Consider the following 21,373-nt stretch of genomic DNA (forward strand, 5'->3'; position numbering starts at 1 on the left):
CTCCAGCGCCGCGCCTGCGCCGCCCCCTCGCCGAGCCCCGCGCAACCGGAGCCCGCCCCCCCAGCGCCGCCGGAGCGCCTCCCCCCCCGCGGAATGCTGCGCCGTGCTCCCCCCGCCGCCCCTTACCAGGTGCTGCCCCAAGCATGTGCTTGGGTGCCTGGAGCCGGCCCTGCTGCCATGTATACACACACACTTTTATTCTGTGATTCTGCTTGGAAATGTAAGCAATTAGTATCTTTTTACACCCAAAGGGAGACCATTAAGAAAAATAACAGCCCAAATTCTTTCTTCCATTATATGGGGTATAATGAAGACATATGGAGTGAAAGTCAGTACAGAATCTGGCTCATCTTTTTTCCCCCTCATGTGCAGGGGTGTTGGGGAAGTATTATTATTTGTTGTTTGTATTATGGTAGTGGGCAGAGCCTCATTGTTTTGGGCATTGTGCAACCATTCAATTAAAGACAGAATATAGTCCCTGCCCCAAAGAGCTTAGAGTCTAAAAATTGGTATTGTAGCTGCTGAATGAGCAGGCAAGACAAAGTCATGATATTTGGCCACGTTTGTTCCACCCTGTAAAATATGATTTACTGCTAAACAATTATTACACCTTCATATAAGATAATGAACTTTCTTTTCTTTTCTGTCACAATCTCCCTGCACCTCACTTTTTAAAATTTAAATGTCAGACGAGCAATTTTTCAGTCAGCAGAAACTATAGGGTCTGATTTCATGATGCTTTTCCACTTCTGAAAATGCTTTGTTCCAACCATTAAAAAAAAAAAAAAAAGAAGGTCAGCTGTTGCAAATGGATGGGGTTGGGAGAGTTGGAAGATCCTCCACTAATGTAAACTGGCATAGCTCCATTGCACCCCTACAGCATTAATGGTTTTATACCAGTTAAGTATCTAGGCCTGGAAGAGTAACCTGCCAAGCTGACTGAACCGGAGATGGGAGTTACTCTAGCTTAGCACTACATTCAAATTTTAATATTTTTTAGAAAAGATGGCTGTGGGCTTGGGTAGAAATAGGACATAAAGGCCTTTCCTCTCCCTGGAGAATCAGAAAGAGATGGATAGAATGGAAAGACTCATTCAACTAAGTCTCTTTTCAGCTGTTCTCCCCTCCCTCCTCATTAAGGCTTCTCAGGGCAGGTAAAAGTCTAATGAGTTAAAAAAAAAAAAGGCATCAGTTCCTGAATTAACTTTGCCTAGAATCACTCTGCTAGGTGTGGAAGGCTGATCATCAACATACAAAGGTTTGTGGAATATTTCTGACCAACAGAGTCAGTGCAGGATGTCCATAAACTCAGTTAATCCAGTTAGGTCGATATTGTCTCCATCCCTGCGAAAACAGACTTCACTTTAATGATGGCCAGAAATTCCCTTAGGTGTATAAACCTACTATTTTAAAATAAACACAAGTTTCAGCCTCATCTCTTAAGCACCTAATCCTGACTGCATTATTAAGGCTTCATTCACTCCCTCCCCTCCAATTTTTTTTTTAACCTGACCTTTTATTTGCCCCTATTGTAATTCATAAGGTCCGTGGAGTTCTGCCATATCTGAATCCAATTCAAAACACTTTCTATTAATCAACGAGCCAGTGGAAAAGATAAGATGAATCCCAGATGTCCCTTGATGGCGATAGGTAGATCAGATTACATGGGACAAAAGAGGGTCAGCCTTTTAAAAGTTTACTTAGTGGGTGAAATGTAAAAGATCATATCTAGGCTGTTATAAGGTGGAAGCAGTTGTGGAGTCTTTAAAACAGTTTACAGTGTAGATACTTGTATATTTTCAGAGGCCAAGAGAGATTTACTGTAGATTGAGCTTTTCCTTTGCGCAAAAAATGGCAAACAACTGGACTATTCTGCGTAGCATCTGACATAACAGCTTATTGAATCAGTTCCATGGCATATGTGCTCTAGTTTGATTCCACAGGCTTATTTAAAAAAGATCCTCCTGACTCAGAGTTTGTCCGAGTAAAGACTGAGTAAGCACCTGAGAGTACGTCTACACGGCCTGCAGCAGTGAGCCTCCCAGCCCAGGCTGACATACATGAGCTAGCAGGGCTCACACCAGCAGTCTAAAAACAGCTACGTAGACAGTGCTTTGAAGTTGCAGCTCGGGCTGGAGCAGGGGCTCGGAAAGCTAGGAAGGAGGTGGGCTTCTCCACACCTACCTGTTAGCCCAAGTCAATCAACCCGGGCTGTGTTGCCTGCTGCAGGTTCTATAGACATACGCAGAGATGCAAGCAGTGGGAGAAGAATCAGCTGCAATAGGGGAGATTTGCTATAAATGTAGGACTCACAATACAGAGCTCTCACTACTGCTTAGCTCACTACTATTTTTTCCTCTGTACTATTCTAATTATTTTGCACAGTTTCTTTGGTATTACACAACCAGGGCCGGCTCCAGGCACCAGCTAAAGAAGCAGGTGCTTGGGGCGGCCAATAACAAGGGGTGGCACTCTGGCCGCTATTGGGGCGGCACGTCTGGGTCTTCGGCGGCAATTTGGCGGTGAGTCCACCAGTCCCTCTTGGAATGAAGGACCTGCCGCTGAATTGCCACCAAAGAGTGGAGTGGCGCGATCGCGTTGCCGGGGCTTTTCCCCCCCCCGTGGGGTGGCAGAAAACCTGAAGCTGGCCCTATACACAACCTTACATTTCTTTAAGCCTTCCATAAAAAAAAATCTTTAAAAAGAGAGAAAAATTCATTGCATGATGTCATCCAAAGAAAGAAAGAACCACCACAGTGAGAGGAATTTTTTAAAAATAAGATCAGGTCGCACCTACATTCTCTTTTGTTTGTTAAAAGCAAACTATCTAGAGGCTTTACCCCACATTCTGTTCCCCTTGACATTAACAGCAAAATGTCCTGTGATTTAGTGGAGCCTTCACTGGGCCCTAATGCCTTGTCTATACTGGTTGGGGGTTTTTTTGTGCTACTGTAGCTACCCTGATTCAAGTGCAAATTCCTAGAGCCTGAATCGCCATTGTCCTGCCCCTTCTGTTGACTTTCACGGGACTTATGCACATGTTTAAATGCTTTGCTGAACTAGAGCCTATACAACAAACTTTCAGTGAGAACCACTGCAGAACTGCATCACCTAAAGAAGGAGACAGCAACGTAGAATAAATAAATACCTACAAATAAATGAGGTACTGTCAACTGGAGTGTCTATTCTGTACCAAATTCCAATCTCTGTGTCACCACACAGTGACAGCACAACTAAGATAACCAGCCAAATAATGACCAAAGTCAGTCATCACTTACCTCTGTGCAATTGCGTAAATCCACTGGGATTACATGGGTCTTATGCCAAGGTAGGATTTTGCTCTGAGAAGGCAAAGCTACTGTCCCATATTTTTAGTTATCTTTAGAATAAGGACACTTTCACTGCCTGTCCCAAGCATATCCCTCGATGAACCCATTAAACTGGATACCATCAAAGCAGTTTCCAAGGAGGTTTGTTATCAGAGCTCGTTTGTTTTGTTTCTAATTGTAATGTTCATCTTTCAAAGTCCAAAATGCAATGAACATTTTTGCTTTGTTTCTTTTCTAACTGAAATTTTAGTTTCATTTCTGTTTTCAAAATGCAAACTAAAAATATAATGCTCAGTTCAAAATGAAAATTTTGTTTCAAAATTTTTTTGTTGAATAATCTAAAATGTTACAGAAACTTAACAGGTTTCATGAAACAGTTTGAATTGGAGAAACAGTTTTTCAAAAAACAAAAAATTTCAGTAGAAACATTTTGACTAGTGATATTAGTTATGTAGCTGGGATAGCACTGTATTTTGCACGAAGCATTTGGGGTTTATCTATATAGAGACTTAGTGCATGGCAATCTGGGGTGTAACTCTATGCTCTTATGCGGTCTACACTGCATTAAAAACCTACAGCAATAAGTCTCATAGCCTGGGTCTACAGATTCGGGCTTGCATTACAGCACTAGGAACAGCAGTTTAGACATCTGGGCTCAGGCTGTGCAGCCAGAAGTGGGGGAAACTTCAGATCCCATGCTCCAGCCTGAGCCACAGCATTGACACAACTGTTTTTAGCATCATAGTGCGAGTCCAAGGCCTGGTCCCCACTAACCCCCCACTTCGGACTAAGGTACGCAAATTCAGCTACGTTAATAACGTAGCTGAATTAGAAGTACCTTAGTCCGAACTTACCGTGGGTCCAGACGCGGCAGGGAGGCTCCCCCGTAGATGCCGCGTACTCCTCTCGCCGAGCTGGAGTACCGGCGTCGACGGCGAGCACTTCCGGGATCGATCCCAGAACATGGATTGCCTGCCGCCTGACCCGGAGGTAAGTGTAGACGTACCCCAAGTCTGTAGACCCAGGCTCTGAGACTCACTGCAGTGGGTTTTAAAATTCAGTGTAGACATACCTTAAGTATCCATATGGACATGCTGCCATGTGCTAAAAGTTCCATAGTGCACTTTGATCTACTGCTGTTTCAGAGGGACAAGAACAGGTTATCAAAGGTGTTTCTATATAAGGATAAAAAAAATTTCAGGGGGCCAGTACTTTGTTTGTAGACTTCTATTTGTTTCATTCCCAGTGCTGCTTATTTGTACACAGTGGTAATTCAACAGCTTTCCAAACAAACATGAATCACTTCTGTTATCAAGTGAGATCAGGACATGAGTGTGTACTTTACAGATGTACAGTAACTCTGTAAACAGCACTACTGATACCATACAAAAGTCATCACTAACTCAACAGCACATACATTGGGAGGCTTTGTCTTTCTGCTAGCAGAAGCACCTGAGGAACAAGTTGATTAAGAATTCCCAAATTATCATGACCCTGAGTTCATATATGAAGACTGCTTTTCAAAGTCTAAGGAGAGTTTTCTTTCCAATGATACGTAGCACAGCACAACATTCAACTTCTTATACCAAATGAGGAGCTTGTGGCTGACTATTTGAGGTCAAACCCAAAAAGTCATGAATAAAAATTCAAAAAAATAAATTAATGAAGATCTCGAGAAAATTACATATCCAATTCTCTGACACAACCTTTAATTCCTAACCCTCTAAGAAGAGTTTGCTTCTACCTATTACGAAAATACTCACAACTGTAGTTATGGTATAAACGTAGGTAGCATGCTGTCAAACTGAACTGCTCCGGGGTGTGTGTTTGTTTCAGGGGTTGGGATGGTGGGAATTTGGTGACACTTTTCTCATACTTTACTGCACATTTAATTACTCTATTTCAGTAAAGAATCACTGATTTGATACAGATCAAATCACCTATAACAGACTCTCTCATTTGTTATTTCATGTTAGTTAGTGGATTGCAACCTGAATTTGCTTTGGGCTCTTGCTGAGTAGCACAGCTGTGTTGAGAAACAATATTCTCTCCAGCTGCAGAGTGATCTTCAATATGCCACTCTGGACACTTTGTGGTCTGAAGGGTGTATGATAGAATAATATACTACAACGGTGCTTACACAGAAAATGGAAATACAAGGGCTTGAAATGAAAGACTGAACAGAAAAACTGAAAACAAATCCTATTAAATTATCCAGATCAATTCTAGTCTGATCAGAATCCTAAAATGCCTCTTGTGTAGAGGGGACAGAGAAGAACACCTGCAGTGGTCCCCCTAGTCTGCCCTGCCAATCTTCTTGATATATTTATTTAGGACAAAACCTACCTTAAAAAAACAACGGTTGTGCACGATCACAGTTATTTTGCTAGATGACAGGGAGACACGAATTCAGACCTTAAAGCATCTATCATTACAATAACATAGTTAATGGCACTTGTTCACTAACATAAAGAACTAAGTCTTAGGCAGTTACTATGAAAATAACTTCTGAAAATGTACATGTCCAGAGGAAAAACACAAACCAAACACCTTCCACAATAAGGGATGTAGCCATAATAAGTGATCTGAGTGCAGAACTGTCATTTAAAACATAATTCAGTTCCTACTCAGGAAGTTTAAGTAAAGTTGGTGTTTAATAAAGAGATTCGAGTTAGCTTATGGTTGCCTTCTTCATATGAGCAAGTTTGCACATATTAGCAGCCTAGGCAAGTGGCTTATAGAATCATCCAAGTGAAGGAAAATGCCTACATTTGTAATAAAGCCCCAATCTAGGTGGTTTTGTTACAAAAGATTTTATTGATATGCCAGCCACAGGAAGGTAGAAAAACTAAACAGTGCTAAACACCTGAACAGATCTGACATTCCCTCCGGCAAGGACAGTGCTGCCCACAGGTACAAGCCAGTACAACCCGTCTGAGAACATTTCACATCCCTTACAGGTTTGATATTTTGAAGTGTATTTATGTAACAACATTGCCCCTTTTAAAAACTGGACAGTGGTGTTGATGCTTGTTTACACAAAAGGAGCACATGGTAAGAAGCAGGAATGGAGGAAGTTTGTATGGGAGTCAGAAGGTGGTGTAGTCAAATAAATAGACTCAGATTCCAAGGCCAGAAGGGACGACAGTGATTATCTAGTGTGGTGTCCTGCATAACACTGGCCACAGAACTTCCCCAAAATAATTCCTTTAAAAAAATCCAATCTTGATTTAAAAATTGTTAGTGATGGTGATTCCACAACATGTTCCAATGGTTAATTACTCTCACTGTTAAAAATGTACGTGTTGTGATGTAGCCAAGTAGAGAAGATAGGCTTTAGGGGGAAGTGGTTATGGGCAACGCTCACAAGGTTTGGTTTGAACTAACATCCATAGGTTCAATCTTGGGTCTGTATAATTGATCTAAAAGGTATTACAAATATAGACATTCTTGGGGGATTTCTGGCACATTCTTGTTTTCATTTGAGGAAAACACCACAAGAGCCTTATTTGTGGTGTTCAATATCTGGGAATGATTCTTTAGTGTGTTGTAACATACTTCCGTGCTCGTGGGAAGTACCAATCCAACAGGATGGAATGTCAAACCTGCTCAAGTGCTTATCACTGTTTCTGTCTAGAGCCAAGAAGCAGTATATCAAAATGAAAAGTATTCGTGACAAATCTGAACATTTTCAACTGTGCAAAAATGTTTGAATTTTGGGGACAGTGGATGTTTGGATCAGACAGAGAAAGCAGTGGACAGTGGGGGGTGAGAGGCTGGAGAGGGAGAGGCAGACTGAAAGGGAGAACAGGAGGTTGAATGATGACCTGAATATGATAAATAGGAGAGAATCTGGTAGCTGAGAAACAGACTGAAGGAAAGAAAAGGCACAACTCATCAGCTGAAAAAAAAATCCATCTATAATCTGCCCACAATGCAGCATTGCAGAAGAATCCAACTCCAGAAATTGCACCCAGAGTGAATGTCACTTTTTAAAATGTTTGTTTATTTTTCATACCATAAGATGTGTAGTTATCAAACAAAACATGTTTTTATTGCATTCAGAATAATTTTCTAAAAAAACCCAACTGGGTTCTCAACCCCCACCAGAATTTCTACAATGGTTGGAACCATATTTGGAATTAATATTAGTATTTATACAAAAATGTTTCCTAAAATAATTAAGAACCCAAATCATCATCAGATTCTTTCATTCTTACTTTCAATATTTACACATGTGGCTTCATATTCATAATATTTCTAGTTTCTGATAGACATAAGGCAGTAACTGGTAAGCAAGCCAAATCAGATGTGTTCCTTTACAGGACTGCTCAAAAGCTTTCTAGAAAACAGTGTCAACCTCTCTCACAGCCCCCAGCTGTGGTTGGGGCTCTCAGAAGAATAATACAGGTCACTGAAGAAACAGATGCACCTCTCTCTCCTCTTTCCTTTCCTCTCCCTTTTCCCGTTCTACATTTTTCCCCTGTAATCTAATTTCAGGATGAATTAAAAACAGCTGTGGCAAAAATCCCACAAATGATAATGTCTGTGAAAATGTGTTCATTGCCAAACTCCACGAAGTACACTTCCAGTTCTCTAATTTCATCTCCCCCAAATAAAGAGTTTGCTTTTAGCATTTATAACTGCCTTTCTCTGGGAGAGGACAGTCATATAAACAAAGGCACGTGAGCTCTGAGAGATAACTACACTCTGCAGCAAATAAAAAGACTGGCTAATTTTATCCATGAAGTTATCCATGCTAACACAGTGGTAATCAAAGCTCGTGCATAAGTTGATCCCTGCAAGAATCAGAAAGGAAATTTTCCATGTGTTAAATAATGAAGAAGAGGCTAGATTCATTATGGATTTTGAAAGCCCTTGCTAGAGGCAGAATGTTCATCCAGGATGGTGCTTTCTCTGTTTTCCAGGTTTTTATGGAGCAAAGTTTCAAAGCTGGATACTTGACATTTTTGAGCAAAAATGCACATGCAACTGTGTTTCCACATTCCTGTACCTGGATACATAAGTAAGTTATATGAGTAACTAGCCATTTGCAGGACCAGTTATCGGATGTACATGTATACTCATGATAATTGGGCATGCAAATACAGAAGTTATAGTTCAAAAGAAACATACAACTCTTTTACTATTCTGAAAGACATTAGGGATATCCTACTACCAGAGCGACATAGGGAATACATTCCAACTTGTTAAAATGATTCAAAATGGTGAAAAGGTAAATAGAAAACACTTAATTGTATCCACTCTACAGACATGTAATTGCATGAGGTATTTTCTTTAAATACATGACTATCTGGAAACTGTTTCTTGTTAATCAAGTATGCTGAGTATTCCAGTCAGATGCTAGGACCATCCAGATGGCCAAAAGCAAGCACAGTGGAGGTCTGAGTACACTAAGGTCTGAATCTAGAAGGCCTAATTAGGTTTATTTCTAAAACCTATCTATTTATTGACAATAAGTGAACAATGGAGGAAAATTCAGTATTGCACCTTCTTCAGAATAAGTTCATGTTAGAGTCAATCCAGGCCCTACTGAAATCAAAAGGAAAACTCTCACTGACTTCAGTAGGGCCTGGATTTCACACCAGGAGTTTAACTTCTCGTTAATTGGTGTTGGATAATCAAGAGAATTTTACATTACTAACATGATCAGAAGTTTGGAGCCAATATTATTAAGTATTAGGTAAGTAAAGATCCTACTTCTAGGCAAAACTACAGGAGCTTTTATTCTGAAGAGAAACCATCCAGGTCCACAGGCCCAAAACTGAACCTAACCTAAAAATAACATTTACAAAAAAATCTTGTCTTGGAAAATCAGCTCAGCAACTCCAAAACCAGGGTTATAATCTACATGAAATCACAGCTTCTCAGAAGGGTGATCCAGCAACAGCAAACCCATGCAGAGCAGGATCCTAGTACATTTCGCTTCCCTCAATGCTTACAGAAGCCAGGCAGGCAGGCAGGAGGGCTGACATGATGTGCATGCACTTGAAAACCAAACTAAAGCCAGTGGGTCTAATTTTAGGCCTATCAGCCTCGACAGTGTCTCTTCCTTTTGTTCCATGTCATATTCCATGGAGCTACAGCTATGTGGCTTGACTGACACAAATTAACCTTCCTGCTCTCTTCAGTGTCCTGGTGTAGTGTAAGTGCCTCACAGTTGGAAAACGGCCCATGAAGCAGCAGGCAGGCTTATTTACTGACTGCTCAAGTTGTTGTCAGTTAGTGCAGCACACGTCTAGACTGAAGCAAGATTTCAGTGACCCAAGGAAAACCCCTGGAGTCGCACAATTTTTGACTGAAGCAGAAGTGAAAGAAAAAGGGACAATGATTCTCTCTGCATGGGGATGCTAGAGCTGTGCAGAAATGACCAATTCTTGGTGAATTGTGTTCTGTGAAAAACATGACCCAAATCCAGAGGAATTTACTCAGTTTTTTACCCTGCTGTTTCTCAGACATAGCTCCCATTGAGAGGCCTCTGCATCTGACCCTGTGAGGTGTGAAATTTTTACCGAATGCATGACTGGCTTTAATTTCCATTTTTACCAATGAAATTCATGCTGACCCAGGTAATTTTGGAATTTTTACAATTTTTAGCATAATACAAGACTTTTCACATTATAGTCTTTGCTTCTGTTTTCACCAGTGTAAATAGCTTATTGTTCTGCTGAGAGAAGTTGGAGATGCTTATTTTCTTGTATTGAAAACTGCATTTCACTACCAGATATAACTGAAAACCTTTAGAATGGCAGACAATGGCAAAATATTATAGGTGAATGCAAGGGACCATCGCAAAACACCCTAATAAAATGTTCAAAGGGATTTCAACCCTGGGGAGGAACAGAAGAATGACTCACACACACACACACACACACACACACTTCAACCCTGGGGAGGAACAGAAGAATGACTGACACACACACACACACACACACACACACACACACACACACACTTCTCTTCAGTCACCAACTTCCTCCCATTCTCTGTGGAAGTCAGTCCTTTAGGGCTCAGTCCTGCAGCCAGACAAATCTCCTATTCAAGTCAGTAAGAGTTTTACCAAAGTAAGGACTACAAGAGGACCAGGCCATTTCTACCACCAAACTAACTATACAGAACAGTGAATCCACTTCTCCATGCTTCATGGGCTCAGTCCAGTTTATAAAGGAAGTAAATAATCATGGCTGGAATGATGCTAGTATCATGGTTCTACCACGCCTGCTCCATACCCTCCAAATTAGCTCTAGAAATGGTGAGGTACATAACAGTATTCCCATGGCACCAGCATTATTTAAATAATTACATTATTAGTACTACCATCCAATTTTTATTATTTACTTATTTTACATAATTATATTAATTACAAATAAATGCTATTAGCATTACAATCATAAGTAAGGTTCACTTACCACATTGCTGCATGTTCTGTATCTAATGTTTCGCCCTTCACAGCTCCTGCGTCCAAAAAGAAAAATATCCCCCACACATTAATAACTTAATATCACAATTTTTAGTGTTTACTGTATATTGCAACTTTTCATCCATAGATCTCAAAGCACTTTTTACAAAAGAGAGTAAGGATCATTATGCCTATTGTACAGATGGGGAAATGGAGGCATAACTCTGTTTCTTGAATGCAATTGCATATTTGTATAGATACTCCTAGCATTAGTTTCTTTTCTCCATTCCTTCCCTCAAATACTCTCTCCTGATGTGGAGCGGGTTTCCTGAAGAAGTGCATCAACTATGTAATCAGAGTAAAGAAATGCAGCGTCAGAAACTGAACTGGAAGCCTATACCTGAATTTCATCAGTAATTTTTCACACCTCCCAAGAACGCATAAGTGACCTTGCAGCAGTGTGTATCTGGCTGCATAACTATACTTTGCATCCACTTCGGCCCAAATCCTAACACTGACACACAGCATTGGCAGCCAGACTGCATGAGGGGGTATTCCTCACGGGCTAGGAGAAAAGGAATCATTTCACTAAGCCACAGAGCAGCAGTGGAGCCATACAACCTCCTCAGTGCTTGCCTCACATCTTACCTGGCAGGGCAAGAGGATAACTGTAAAAACAGATCTCCCAGCCCCACTTCACTCCCAAATCTGTGCTGCAAAGCCACTGAGCAGCTGGGCCCTATGGAGCTTAGGGACTCCGCACCCCTTATGTGGACTTCGCTAAATCTTTCTTTTTCCTCCCACACAGCAGAACCACATCAGCAGGGCCTTCTAAAGGACATTTTGAAACAAAAAATAATTTCAAACCAACAAAGTTATTATGTTTTATTTAAGAAAATGTTGAAACAAAACATTTTGATTTTGGGGCAATTTCCTGACCAAAACAATTGAGTGAAACAGATACAAATTTGCGAAATGTTTCAATAACATCAAATCTTTATTTTTGCCAAAAAAAGGTTTGGGTTGAAAAATCTCATCCAGCTCTGTTCAGAATATTCAGCAGAGGTTCTCAGTGAAAAACAGAATGGAGAACTCGGCCCTTACACTGTTCTTCATCTATACCAGAACAGAATTCCCTTCATTTTTAATTTCTTTTTTTTCCAGATTGAGCAAAGCATGCATTCCTTGAGGACTACATGCCTGCCAAGTCAAAAGTTTTAAACCCAAACCATTTCTGAATTATCCAAGTGCCAGGACAGTATCTGCATGATTTTGATTTTTTTTTTTTTATTAAATGATCGAAAAACTTTTTCCATTCTGAGTTAACTCTAAAGTCACCTGAATAGGTTTTCTTCACCCTACTCAAACAAACTTAGAAAACTCACAAGACTTAATTCTCTGCTGCCTTGCACTATGTGTAGCCATTTACACTTAAGTGAGTACAAAATGCTACCAGATCAGAAGGGTAGCTTTACACTGTGTAAATGACTGCACAAGGTGCTAAGGAATGGAGAAAAAATACCCAGTCAGTCTTCTGGGATGAGAATGAGCATGAGAAATTTCAGCCCAAAGGTAATAAATTTGAAAATAATTAATATGTAGGAAAATGCTGTGTGAACCATAACTATAGTTCTGTTGATGCAATGCTTTCATGGTGCAAGAAAATTAATTCAGATAAAAGTTTGACCATTTCGATATAAAAATTGAGGACCTAATTCTCCTAGTAGGGCTTGTCTACACATACAAACCTGTCCTGCTTTAAATATAACAGTATATTTATATATATAAACATTTAATTTATATAACAGTATCTTTAAAGCAGTACAACTTGCCAGGTCTGAGCATAGTGTACTAGTATAAAAGTACTAATACAGGTTTAGCTTATTCTGGTTCAGGAACAAAATAAGCAATATAGGTATATCTTGCTATTGGTAGAACACTCTATGCATCCAAAGAAGTGAGGTTTTTACTCACGAAAGCTTATGCCCAAATAAATCTGTTAGTCTTTAAGGTGCCACCAGACTCCTTGTTGTTTTTGTGTCTGTACTAGCGCTCATTCTGATATATTAGTAAAAAATACAACTCTAACTGACATAGCGATACCAGTAATTTTTTTTCTAGTGCAAGGCTTTATACTAGTTAAACTGCACTGTCAATGAAAGTGAGGGAAGAATGAGTCAGAAGACTCCCTTACTTAGATTACAGGCAGATTTTAGAACTTTTGCTCCTTGCAAAGTCACTTTTTGGAAATGTAAACTTCTTTGACAGAAGCCTTCCCAAGGCTGGATCTCTGTTTCTTCATATTATCTGATCTAAAAATCAAGAACATCACTCATTCATTCCCTGTATTTGGTGGAAAAACAAAAACAAAAACAAAGATTAGCCAACTGTCGCACCCGCAGCCACTTTTTCCTCCCACTTCACTCCTTTGGCTGGCAGCTGTGCTTGTTCTGAACAAGTGTGCAGATCTGCATGGAACTACAGCCACTATGACTCATGAAAACTAGGAGTTGGTCTTGCAAAATCCTACTTATCCACTTGCCTGGAGTACGTAATTTTTCTTGTGTATGACTACAGCACCTTTCCTTCATTATCACCACTCATCGTGATCAAGAGCAGAAAGGTAGATTTTGTCTGGGCTGGTGCTTTTTCATGGCACCTTGGCAAGGCTGCTAAGATTACTGGGTTGTACAGGACAAGGTACCAGATAATCTTAAAAATGAGAGAGACCTCTGCAATCATTAACATTTTATTCAAAATGGTGTGGGCTTAGGGAACCTCAAACCTGAAAATGACGATGCTAGTAACTCTGTATTTTAAACACAAAGTTATGTCTTGGACTATCTCAGCATTTAAAATAGGGCACCATGAGTATTTAATTTAGTTTGATAGAAACTTTTTGCACGACATTAACATTAATGTCATTTCCTCATCTGTTTTTCACCCTGTCTAGATGCTGTGCTGGACTGTGGCTGCTTTGCAGTACACTCCAACCCAAAACTGCTTGAAAGCTGGTATGGTAGAATTGGGAGCATCACCCTAGACCATGAGAAAACCTGTGGTGGCACAGAACTTAGGTAGCATTCCCTTAGCTCCTGCTGACAAAGCGGTGTGGCTGGAAAATCCTTATGTCCCAATGAATTCCGGCATCTGAAGAAGTGGGTTTTTTACCCACAAACGCTTATACCCAAATAAATCTGTTAGTCTTTGAGGTGCCACCGGACTCCTTGTTGTTTTTTGGATACAGACTAACAGGGCTACCCCTCTGATACTTGGTACCAGCATAAATATTACACTGGGAGTCTAGCCCCATATCAGGAAAGTGCAAAGGCTACTGTTACACATCCCCTCGTGAACTGCACTGTGCACTCCTTGGCCTTACCTGACTATCTGAGCCAATACATGCAGCAGAAGGCTGCCCTCTGTTGGTGGATGTTGAAAGAGGTTGTACATTCCTCTGAAGTCTTTGAGACCTCCAAATCACTGTATTTTTTCAGAAAAGTGTCTAAAAGAACCAAATATGCTGCAAAAACACCTTATCATGAGGAAGAGCTAAATGCAGAGCTGTGGTCTAATCCTGCTCCCATGAATGGTAAAAGCATTATTAACCCATGGTGCAGGATCAGACCCTTGCTTCCATCAAAATAGGATTTATTATGGGTAGCTGCAGCCCAACAGATGTTTCTTCTGAAGCTTGTATTTCTAATGATACCCTTTTGTTCTCTGACTGAGAAGGCACGTCTGAGAGCAATGATGATCCACAAACTGTGCATCTGTACAACTGGGGCTTCCATCAGGCACAAGCTGTAGTGGATTTTACATAGGAGGGGCTTGTTGGGGGTGTGACTTGATATTCAAATCAACTTGCAGGTTGTATTAATATGCAAATATGGAAGAAAAACCCAGGCTGCTTGGACTTGAACAAGCAGGACTTTTAAAAGAACACAAACAACTTTAAGTTTATTAAAATATTCACCCCTATTTAACGTAAACAATTCCAAAGCTTTCTTACCATGTTTTCTTAGAACACTTTCCCACAAAAAAGAAACCTCACTTTTTTTTTATCTCTACAGATTGCTGTCTGCATGGGGGCTTGGTTCAAAGTCCCCTAACGTTCACAATGGAGATGGAGATGGTGCTCCTTGCACTCAGCTGGATTTAGAAACCTTTCAACAGCTCATGTAGTACAACCGCCCTTCTTCCAGTGCCACAGCTAGCCCCTTTTCCTTGTATCTAGCAAGGGTGACACTAAGATTCGCAGAGAGGGTATGACACCAGAGCCTACGGAAATGTCCCTTCCCCCAGAGTTGCCAGCATTTGAACTGTTTTTTTTCCAGAAACAAATTGCTGGGGGTCTGGGCCACGAGGCTCCAGTCAGTGATGGGAATATTAATTTTATTTTTATATGAATATCCAGCATTGGGGTCTGAAAATGGATGTAGTTTTTAGATTGTTCTCATTCTCCTTTATTTGCAAACACCTCCCCCCGCCTTCCCTACCACTTGTCTGAGTTGCCTATGGAGATGTCTGGCAAGCTCCTACGTCCTCTGGTATTTCAGGGAAGTTTGAGCACAGGCTACCTCCTTCCCCACCCCTGGAGGGGTAGATGTTAGGCCTTCCCCTTGCACCACATATGGACAACACTTCAGCCCTCTCTTTCCCCACAATGATGCCCTGACTTCCCTGGTATCATGCCCTCTCCCCTTTCCTGAAGTTCCCCCCTCGCTCACCCTTCCCATACCTTCACTTTCCTTTCTCCCTCTCCCGCAGATTTCCCGATCTTCTTCCATGTACACTTCCTCTCTTTCCCCATTAAAGTGTTCATCCCCTACTCTTTGCTGCTTCCTGTGTCTCTGCTCCTTTCTCACCTGTCCAGCCACTCAGGACAGCTACCAGAGCATTCTCTCCTGCTATGGAGCCCACATGATTGTAGCAGTGAGGCACGTGGCAAGAAGGTAGCAGAAGCCAGTGAGGACTAGAAAGACAGGCAGCTTCTGCAGCCTATAGAACACACTTGAGAATGGCAGTGGCCCTTGCTAGTGCAAGGCAGGACTGCAAAGGCAACTTCTGTCCTGTTCCAAGTCTTCAGAACAAGGTAATAGCTAACTAGGACCCCAAGCCTCAAGATAGTGCCAGCAAAAAAGGGACTATCGGTAAGAATGATACCCCTGGGAAAGGGCACTCAAGTCAAGCCATGTCTTTCCTCTTAGGAAGAGGTATGGAAACACAGTAGAAGCTCATTTCCTTTGCTGTGTCCCGTTTCTCCTCAGCAAGGAGTAAGGAAACAAAACGGGTGGCTCATTTCTCTTATGTTCCTTTTCCGAGACATCAAACGTAGCAAGAGGGCAGGCCCAAACACTGAAAATCAAGGCCAAAAAATTGTTTTTTTTATAACCTGGAGGGGTGTGCATATATTGTGTGTGCAAAACAGGCCGTTAACATGCTCAAAATGAGAAATTGTCCAAAGAATTTACAATTTCCCATTGTTATGTTGCCACTGAGCTGCCCCGTGTTTTGCACATGCAATTTAACCTTGCAGATTTTAGAAAATTTAGCTCTTTAAGTTTAGAAGACTAACAGCTTCTGCTAGACTCCCACACCTTGTCCTGTAAAACATCAGACATGTAATGGGAATAGTTAACTTTAAGACAAGAAAAGTGGGCAGGGATAGACAAGCCAAAATGCCCAGGCAAATTTAGAAATACATCTTATGAATAACTTTCTGTAGCAGTAACAAAATAAACAACCAGAAGGCAAAATGCCAACTTCACTCACTGCAGTCAGTGAACTGGCTAGGAAAATCAAAACACAAGTCATACGTCTCAGGTTGCCAAAGGCCCACATGTGGGAAGCGGAGTAGGATAATGACCTAAAGTGAGAGCAAGACTAGAAGTAGTAATGCAGGAGACTTAAAATAATTAGAGATTAATACCTGGGCATAAATAACATTTCAGACAGTTTCAATTTGAGGGAATCAGCATTTCTGGTGTAAATAATTTATCACAATTAAAATGAAACAAACATCGGCCCTGTGTGTGATGGCAGTAAATTTGGGTTCTGCTTGGTGTTACACTGATGTAAATCTACTGAAGTTAACTGAATTACTCTGGATTGACCCCAATATCACTGAATGCAAAATAAGGGCCTGTGTTGTAACAAGAGAGACATTGTTATATAGAGTAAAGAGAATTAAATTACTTTAACTAAATATAGGCCTGAACCAAAATGAGGATGCGAACACCCTAAGACCTTGCAAGTGTTTGAAAATCTCAATCGCGCATATAAACAATCTGCTTTTCAGCCACTGAGGGTCTTTTTAAAATTTGACATTAATGCAAGGAAAATATTTCTTTCCTGGTGTATGTCCTTTCATAGTGCTGGCTGACTGACTTAGATTAGAAGTTCTCAAAGTTTTTCAAGATAGCCCACACTTTAACAATAATCTTGTGGATTATATCACACCCTACCACTCATGAACACACAACATTCTACAGCACTACAGCAATTGTTTCTATGGAAAAGTAATACTAGTAGTTCATTTTTAGTGGTTTTTAAATCTTCTTCAGTGGCACCATGGAGGAGAACCAGAACCATGTTGACCAACCATCTCTTCACAGGATCACCAGTCAGAGGACCATTGACTTGGATATAACTAGTAGTAGAACTGATTGAAAAATTTAAAAAAAAATTGCAAAAGTTTTCACCTTTTGAATTTTGAAGGCAACTTTTATCAAAATTTGATTATTTTTTTTGACAACTCTGCCCAGTAGAGAGAGCTTGATCAACCATCAGGTATAAGAATTAGTGAACTTTAATAGTTTAATATCTTATTGTTACCCAGGGTTTTCAGAACCCACAGCAGGGGCAACTTAACCATTTTACTCCAGATGGTGTCAGGAATAAATTAATAGGAACACAGAAATTCCATTTGATAGGATTTATGCAGGTAAGCGTGCTTTATTTAAAACGGCAGTTTATTACATATAAGCACACACCAACATAAGCAATAGGTTTAGAGCATTCCAGATATTTACCTATATTCCGAGATGATATTGAGTAATTAACAACAGGTCAGCGGTGGCCAAACGCCTCCCTGCTGGGGAGTAAAGATGTCAGGATAGCTTTCCCAGGATCGCTCCAGAGGACTGTTTGAAAGTACACTTTTTGATTTAATCTTTTTATAACTTTACAAAACACACAGGTTATAATGACCCCTATGAAATTATCAGTTTTTTTTTAAACTTTTAATATCAGAGACATTTAGACTTTAAGGCTGTTTATTTATATTTTTTTTCATTTTTAATTATTTACTTTTTTCCCCCTTTCCCATTCTGATTAGCAAAAGTGCCAGTAGTTATGGCCCTGCTTCTGAAAGCCTGTTTTTAAATAAACCCTTAAGTATGTAGTGTTTTATTTTATTAATTTATAGTGGCTGAGTGCATATAATATGGTTGCAATTAGCTTGATTACATTCTGGGGTATATACACCCTTCAAATTCAGGGCAACATTATAGGCATGACCTTACACATCGCTGCATCTTCCCTTAGTCACCAGTGGAAGCACATGGGAGCACATACTCAATGCTGCTGAGCAGCGGAAAGGGAGCCAACATTGCTATTACTTTACTCTATTCAACCAAAAGAAAGTGATGAAGATAATGGTTAAATAAACGGTATTACCTGAAGATGCTAAACATGTGTTAAAACCCTAACCATTTATCTAACCTCCCTTTGAGTTTTGAGGATTCAGACAAACAAAGACCCTGGTCAATACCAGCCAGAATCACAATTTGGCCAACCAAATTCTTGACCAATGAATGAATGGCAAAACCCAAATCACAACCTTGTTTTTGCTTCCATTGAAAATTGAGAAAAATGGGTCTGAGACCCTAATCACATTCGTTTTGGTTTTCTATAACCTTAACATGAGTGATGGGACTTCACAAAACCAAAGCCATGTCTGGTCTTGCCTGTCTCTATATAACTAAGGGTGGGATTTTCAAAACAGAGAGCATAGGTTTAACTCCATTCCCAATGAATTCAATGGGGTTTTACTATGGACTTCAACAGGAGCAAAGTTAGGCCAATGCTGTACATTTGAACACCCCGCCCTAAAAGTCTAATCATGAGAAGAGTTGCACCCAGGACTCCCACTGGTTTCAGCAACAGTTACAGAAGAATCTACTGGAGACAAAGATTGACATGGCAGTCGGAACAGTGAATGTTGCTATCCCTTTGAAGTGTCAGAAGCAGGGATGGGTTGGGGACACAATTTGGGTCCATATTTTAAACACCCTGATATTTGTGAGCAAGGAAGGTTGAGATCCCAAAGTTTCATTTGGCCCATTACTGAAATAAAGGTTAGTTACAAAATTTGGATCCTAGTTCAAATTCTGATATACATACCACACTTGTGTCCAAATGTGGGGTTTGGTCTCGTAATGCTGTAGACCATAGTGTTTTGCTCCCCCCCACCCCCGTATGTATCAGTTTCTACTTTCAACAACTCTTTTGCTATCTGAACAGTGAATGTTGGACTATAGTAATAATCCTCAGTGAGACATCTCTAGTCTAACTAAATTGGCAACAATAAAACTTGAGAGACTAATACACATGCTAAAGAAGAAGAAAAAAGTGCCCACACTTGGCCAGATTACTTTTAGACTTATGTTTATTTTCATATATTTAGTCTCTCTCTGGTTTGTTTGTCACTACAGTATCTTTGCTTTCCCTGAGAATAGTTTAAAACAATGCCTTTGGCTTTAGAATTATCAGTAAAATACACATACAGTGCATACTGTATATATACACAAAGCCCATTACATTTGCAAATATTTTTGCAGTTGTTCCTTAGCCAAGAGAGGCAGAGAATGAAAGGGTTAGAATATAAATGTTTTTCAGTAAAAAAACAATCACAGCTTTCTCCATTACTCCAGTGGAAAGCAAGTACAGTACTACGAGTTACTCTTGGAAACCTAAACGAATATAACCTGGCCTACTGGTAGCACAGAGATGGGTCTGAGCCAAAAGCATCTAGAACATCTTTGGGATGCAAAAGAATAAAACCCCAGATCTGACCATGCCTGACCTCAGTAAAATCTCAGATCTAGATCCAAATTGTGTGGCTGGTCCCAATGGGCCAAACTAAATTCTAGACTCTGAAACACAGTAAACTTTGAGGAAATTTGAATCTGGATCTGAACTACATGACTGTACTATAATGCTCACTTTCTTATACATCTAATCCATTTCTCTCTGTAGGAGCTTTAGTGAATGACAATATAACTTCTTGCCTGTAGCTAATACAGTTGTGCAAAATATTTACAATGAAACTCCAAACTACATAAAAAACTTGGCTGGTTTCATACTTTTTCATTCAAAAATCAGAACAGGTTTGTTGAAAGGCTTATGAACACTCTTCAGGTGAACTCGGGCATATTTACCATCTAAATGAGCGAGTCCCAAGAATTTTCATAGTGTGGGCTACATCTCAGTAGACAGACTTTTACCTCAAAACTAGGATTTAAACTTGGAGTTTTTGACATTATCTTAGTTGGAACCTATAACATCTGTAGAAAAATGGGGATGTTCCCCCACCAAATTAAAACAACGAAAGTTCTCCCAATCACTGTGAAACCTTGTTTAGCCCTCAGCGACTAAAACAAACAAAACAAAACAAAAATGATGCTAGGGGATGTTCAAATTACCCAAGTGAATTCTACCAAATAATGATATTCAGAGTTTCTTCCAGGTTTTAGATCTGTAACCACAGGACAATATTATGTACACACACACATGCCCAGTTTCTATTCTAGGATGATGGTGTCAGTGAGAATCATTCTCCCAAATCAAATAACTTTGCCTGTGCAAGCTGCTTAGTGATTCCACAAGTGTTATAATGACCCTATTAATGATCATATGTGTTTCATTAGAATACTGTATCTAAACTTTTGGATACATATGTTATTAATAACAATGCCACTTTTACCCCAGAAACATTTCTGCTATGTAGTATATGGAATTTCTAATCCAGTGATAGCAGAGGGAACATTATAAAGAATAAATTTAAAACGTTATTTTAAAAAAATCATTCCTACTCTGCTCAGAACATTTAAAAAGTGAGTTTATGTAACAAAGGAAGCAGAGGGAATAATAACTAGAACAGTTATTTATTTTAATTAGGGTGTGCGCTTGTTACTTTCGAAAAGGACCCATCTCTAAATACAGTAACTGGGATGCTGTGAAATATGACTTAGAACAAAACTGGGACCAGTCCAGATGTTACCAGCCAACATAAACTTAGGAAAGAAAACAAAATTCAAAGGATGTGATGATGATGTAAGTGATTAAAAACAGTCACAGCGGGTGCCAAGCAACATAGAAAAGCCAGTCACAAAACACTAGAGACAGCCCCTGATGTCTACATTGCAATTAAACATCCACGGCTGGCCCTTGTCAGCTGACTTGGGCTCATGGGGCTTGGGCTGCGGGGCTGTAAAGCTGTGGTATAGATGTTTGGGCTCGGGCTGGAGCCTGGGCTCTGGGATCCACCCCCCTCGTGGTCATGTGGTCAGGCCATCACCCACACAGGAGGGTGTCCCGTACCTCCCTCTGACGGGGACCC

The 21,373-nt window shown here is 40.3% G+C and overlaps 1 protein-coding gene across 8 annotated transcripts in view; it reads right to left on the reverse strand.

The window, feature by feature from the left end:
• The window catches only part of ADAMTSL1 (ADAMTS like 1), a 714,047-nt gene that overhangs the window by 204,539 nt on the left and 488,135 nt on the right, over positions 1–21,373 (reverse strand). For all 8 annotated transcript variants that reach the window (XR_004646076.1, XM_034773212.1, XM_034773214.1 and 5 more), the window contains one exon: positions 10,760–10,805. Coding sequence is in view for 6 of the 8 variants with exons in the window: in XM_034773212.1 (XP_034629103.1) it covers positions 10,760–10,805 (46 nt within the window). In the remaining 2 variants the exon portion in view is untranslated. The remainder of the gene's footprint in view (positions 1–10,759; positions 10,806–21,373) is intronic.

Source organism: Trachemys scripta, chromosome 6, assembly GCF_013100865.1.
Source record: "Trachemys scripta elegans isolate TJP31775 chromosome 6, CAS_Tse_1.0, whole genome shotgun sequence".
NCBI classification, from domain to species: domain Eukaryota; kingdom Metazoa; phylum Chordata; order Testudines; family Emydidae; genus Trachemys; species Trachemys scripta.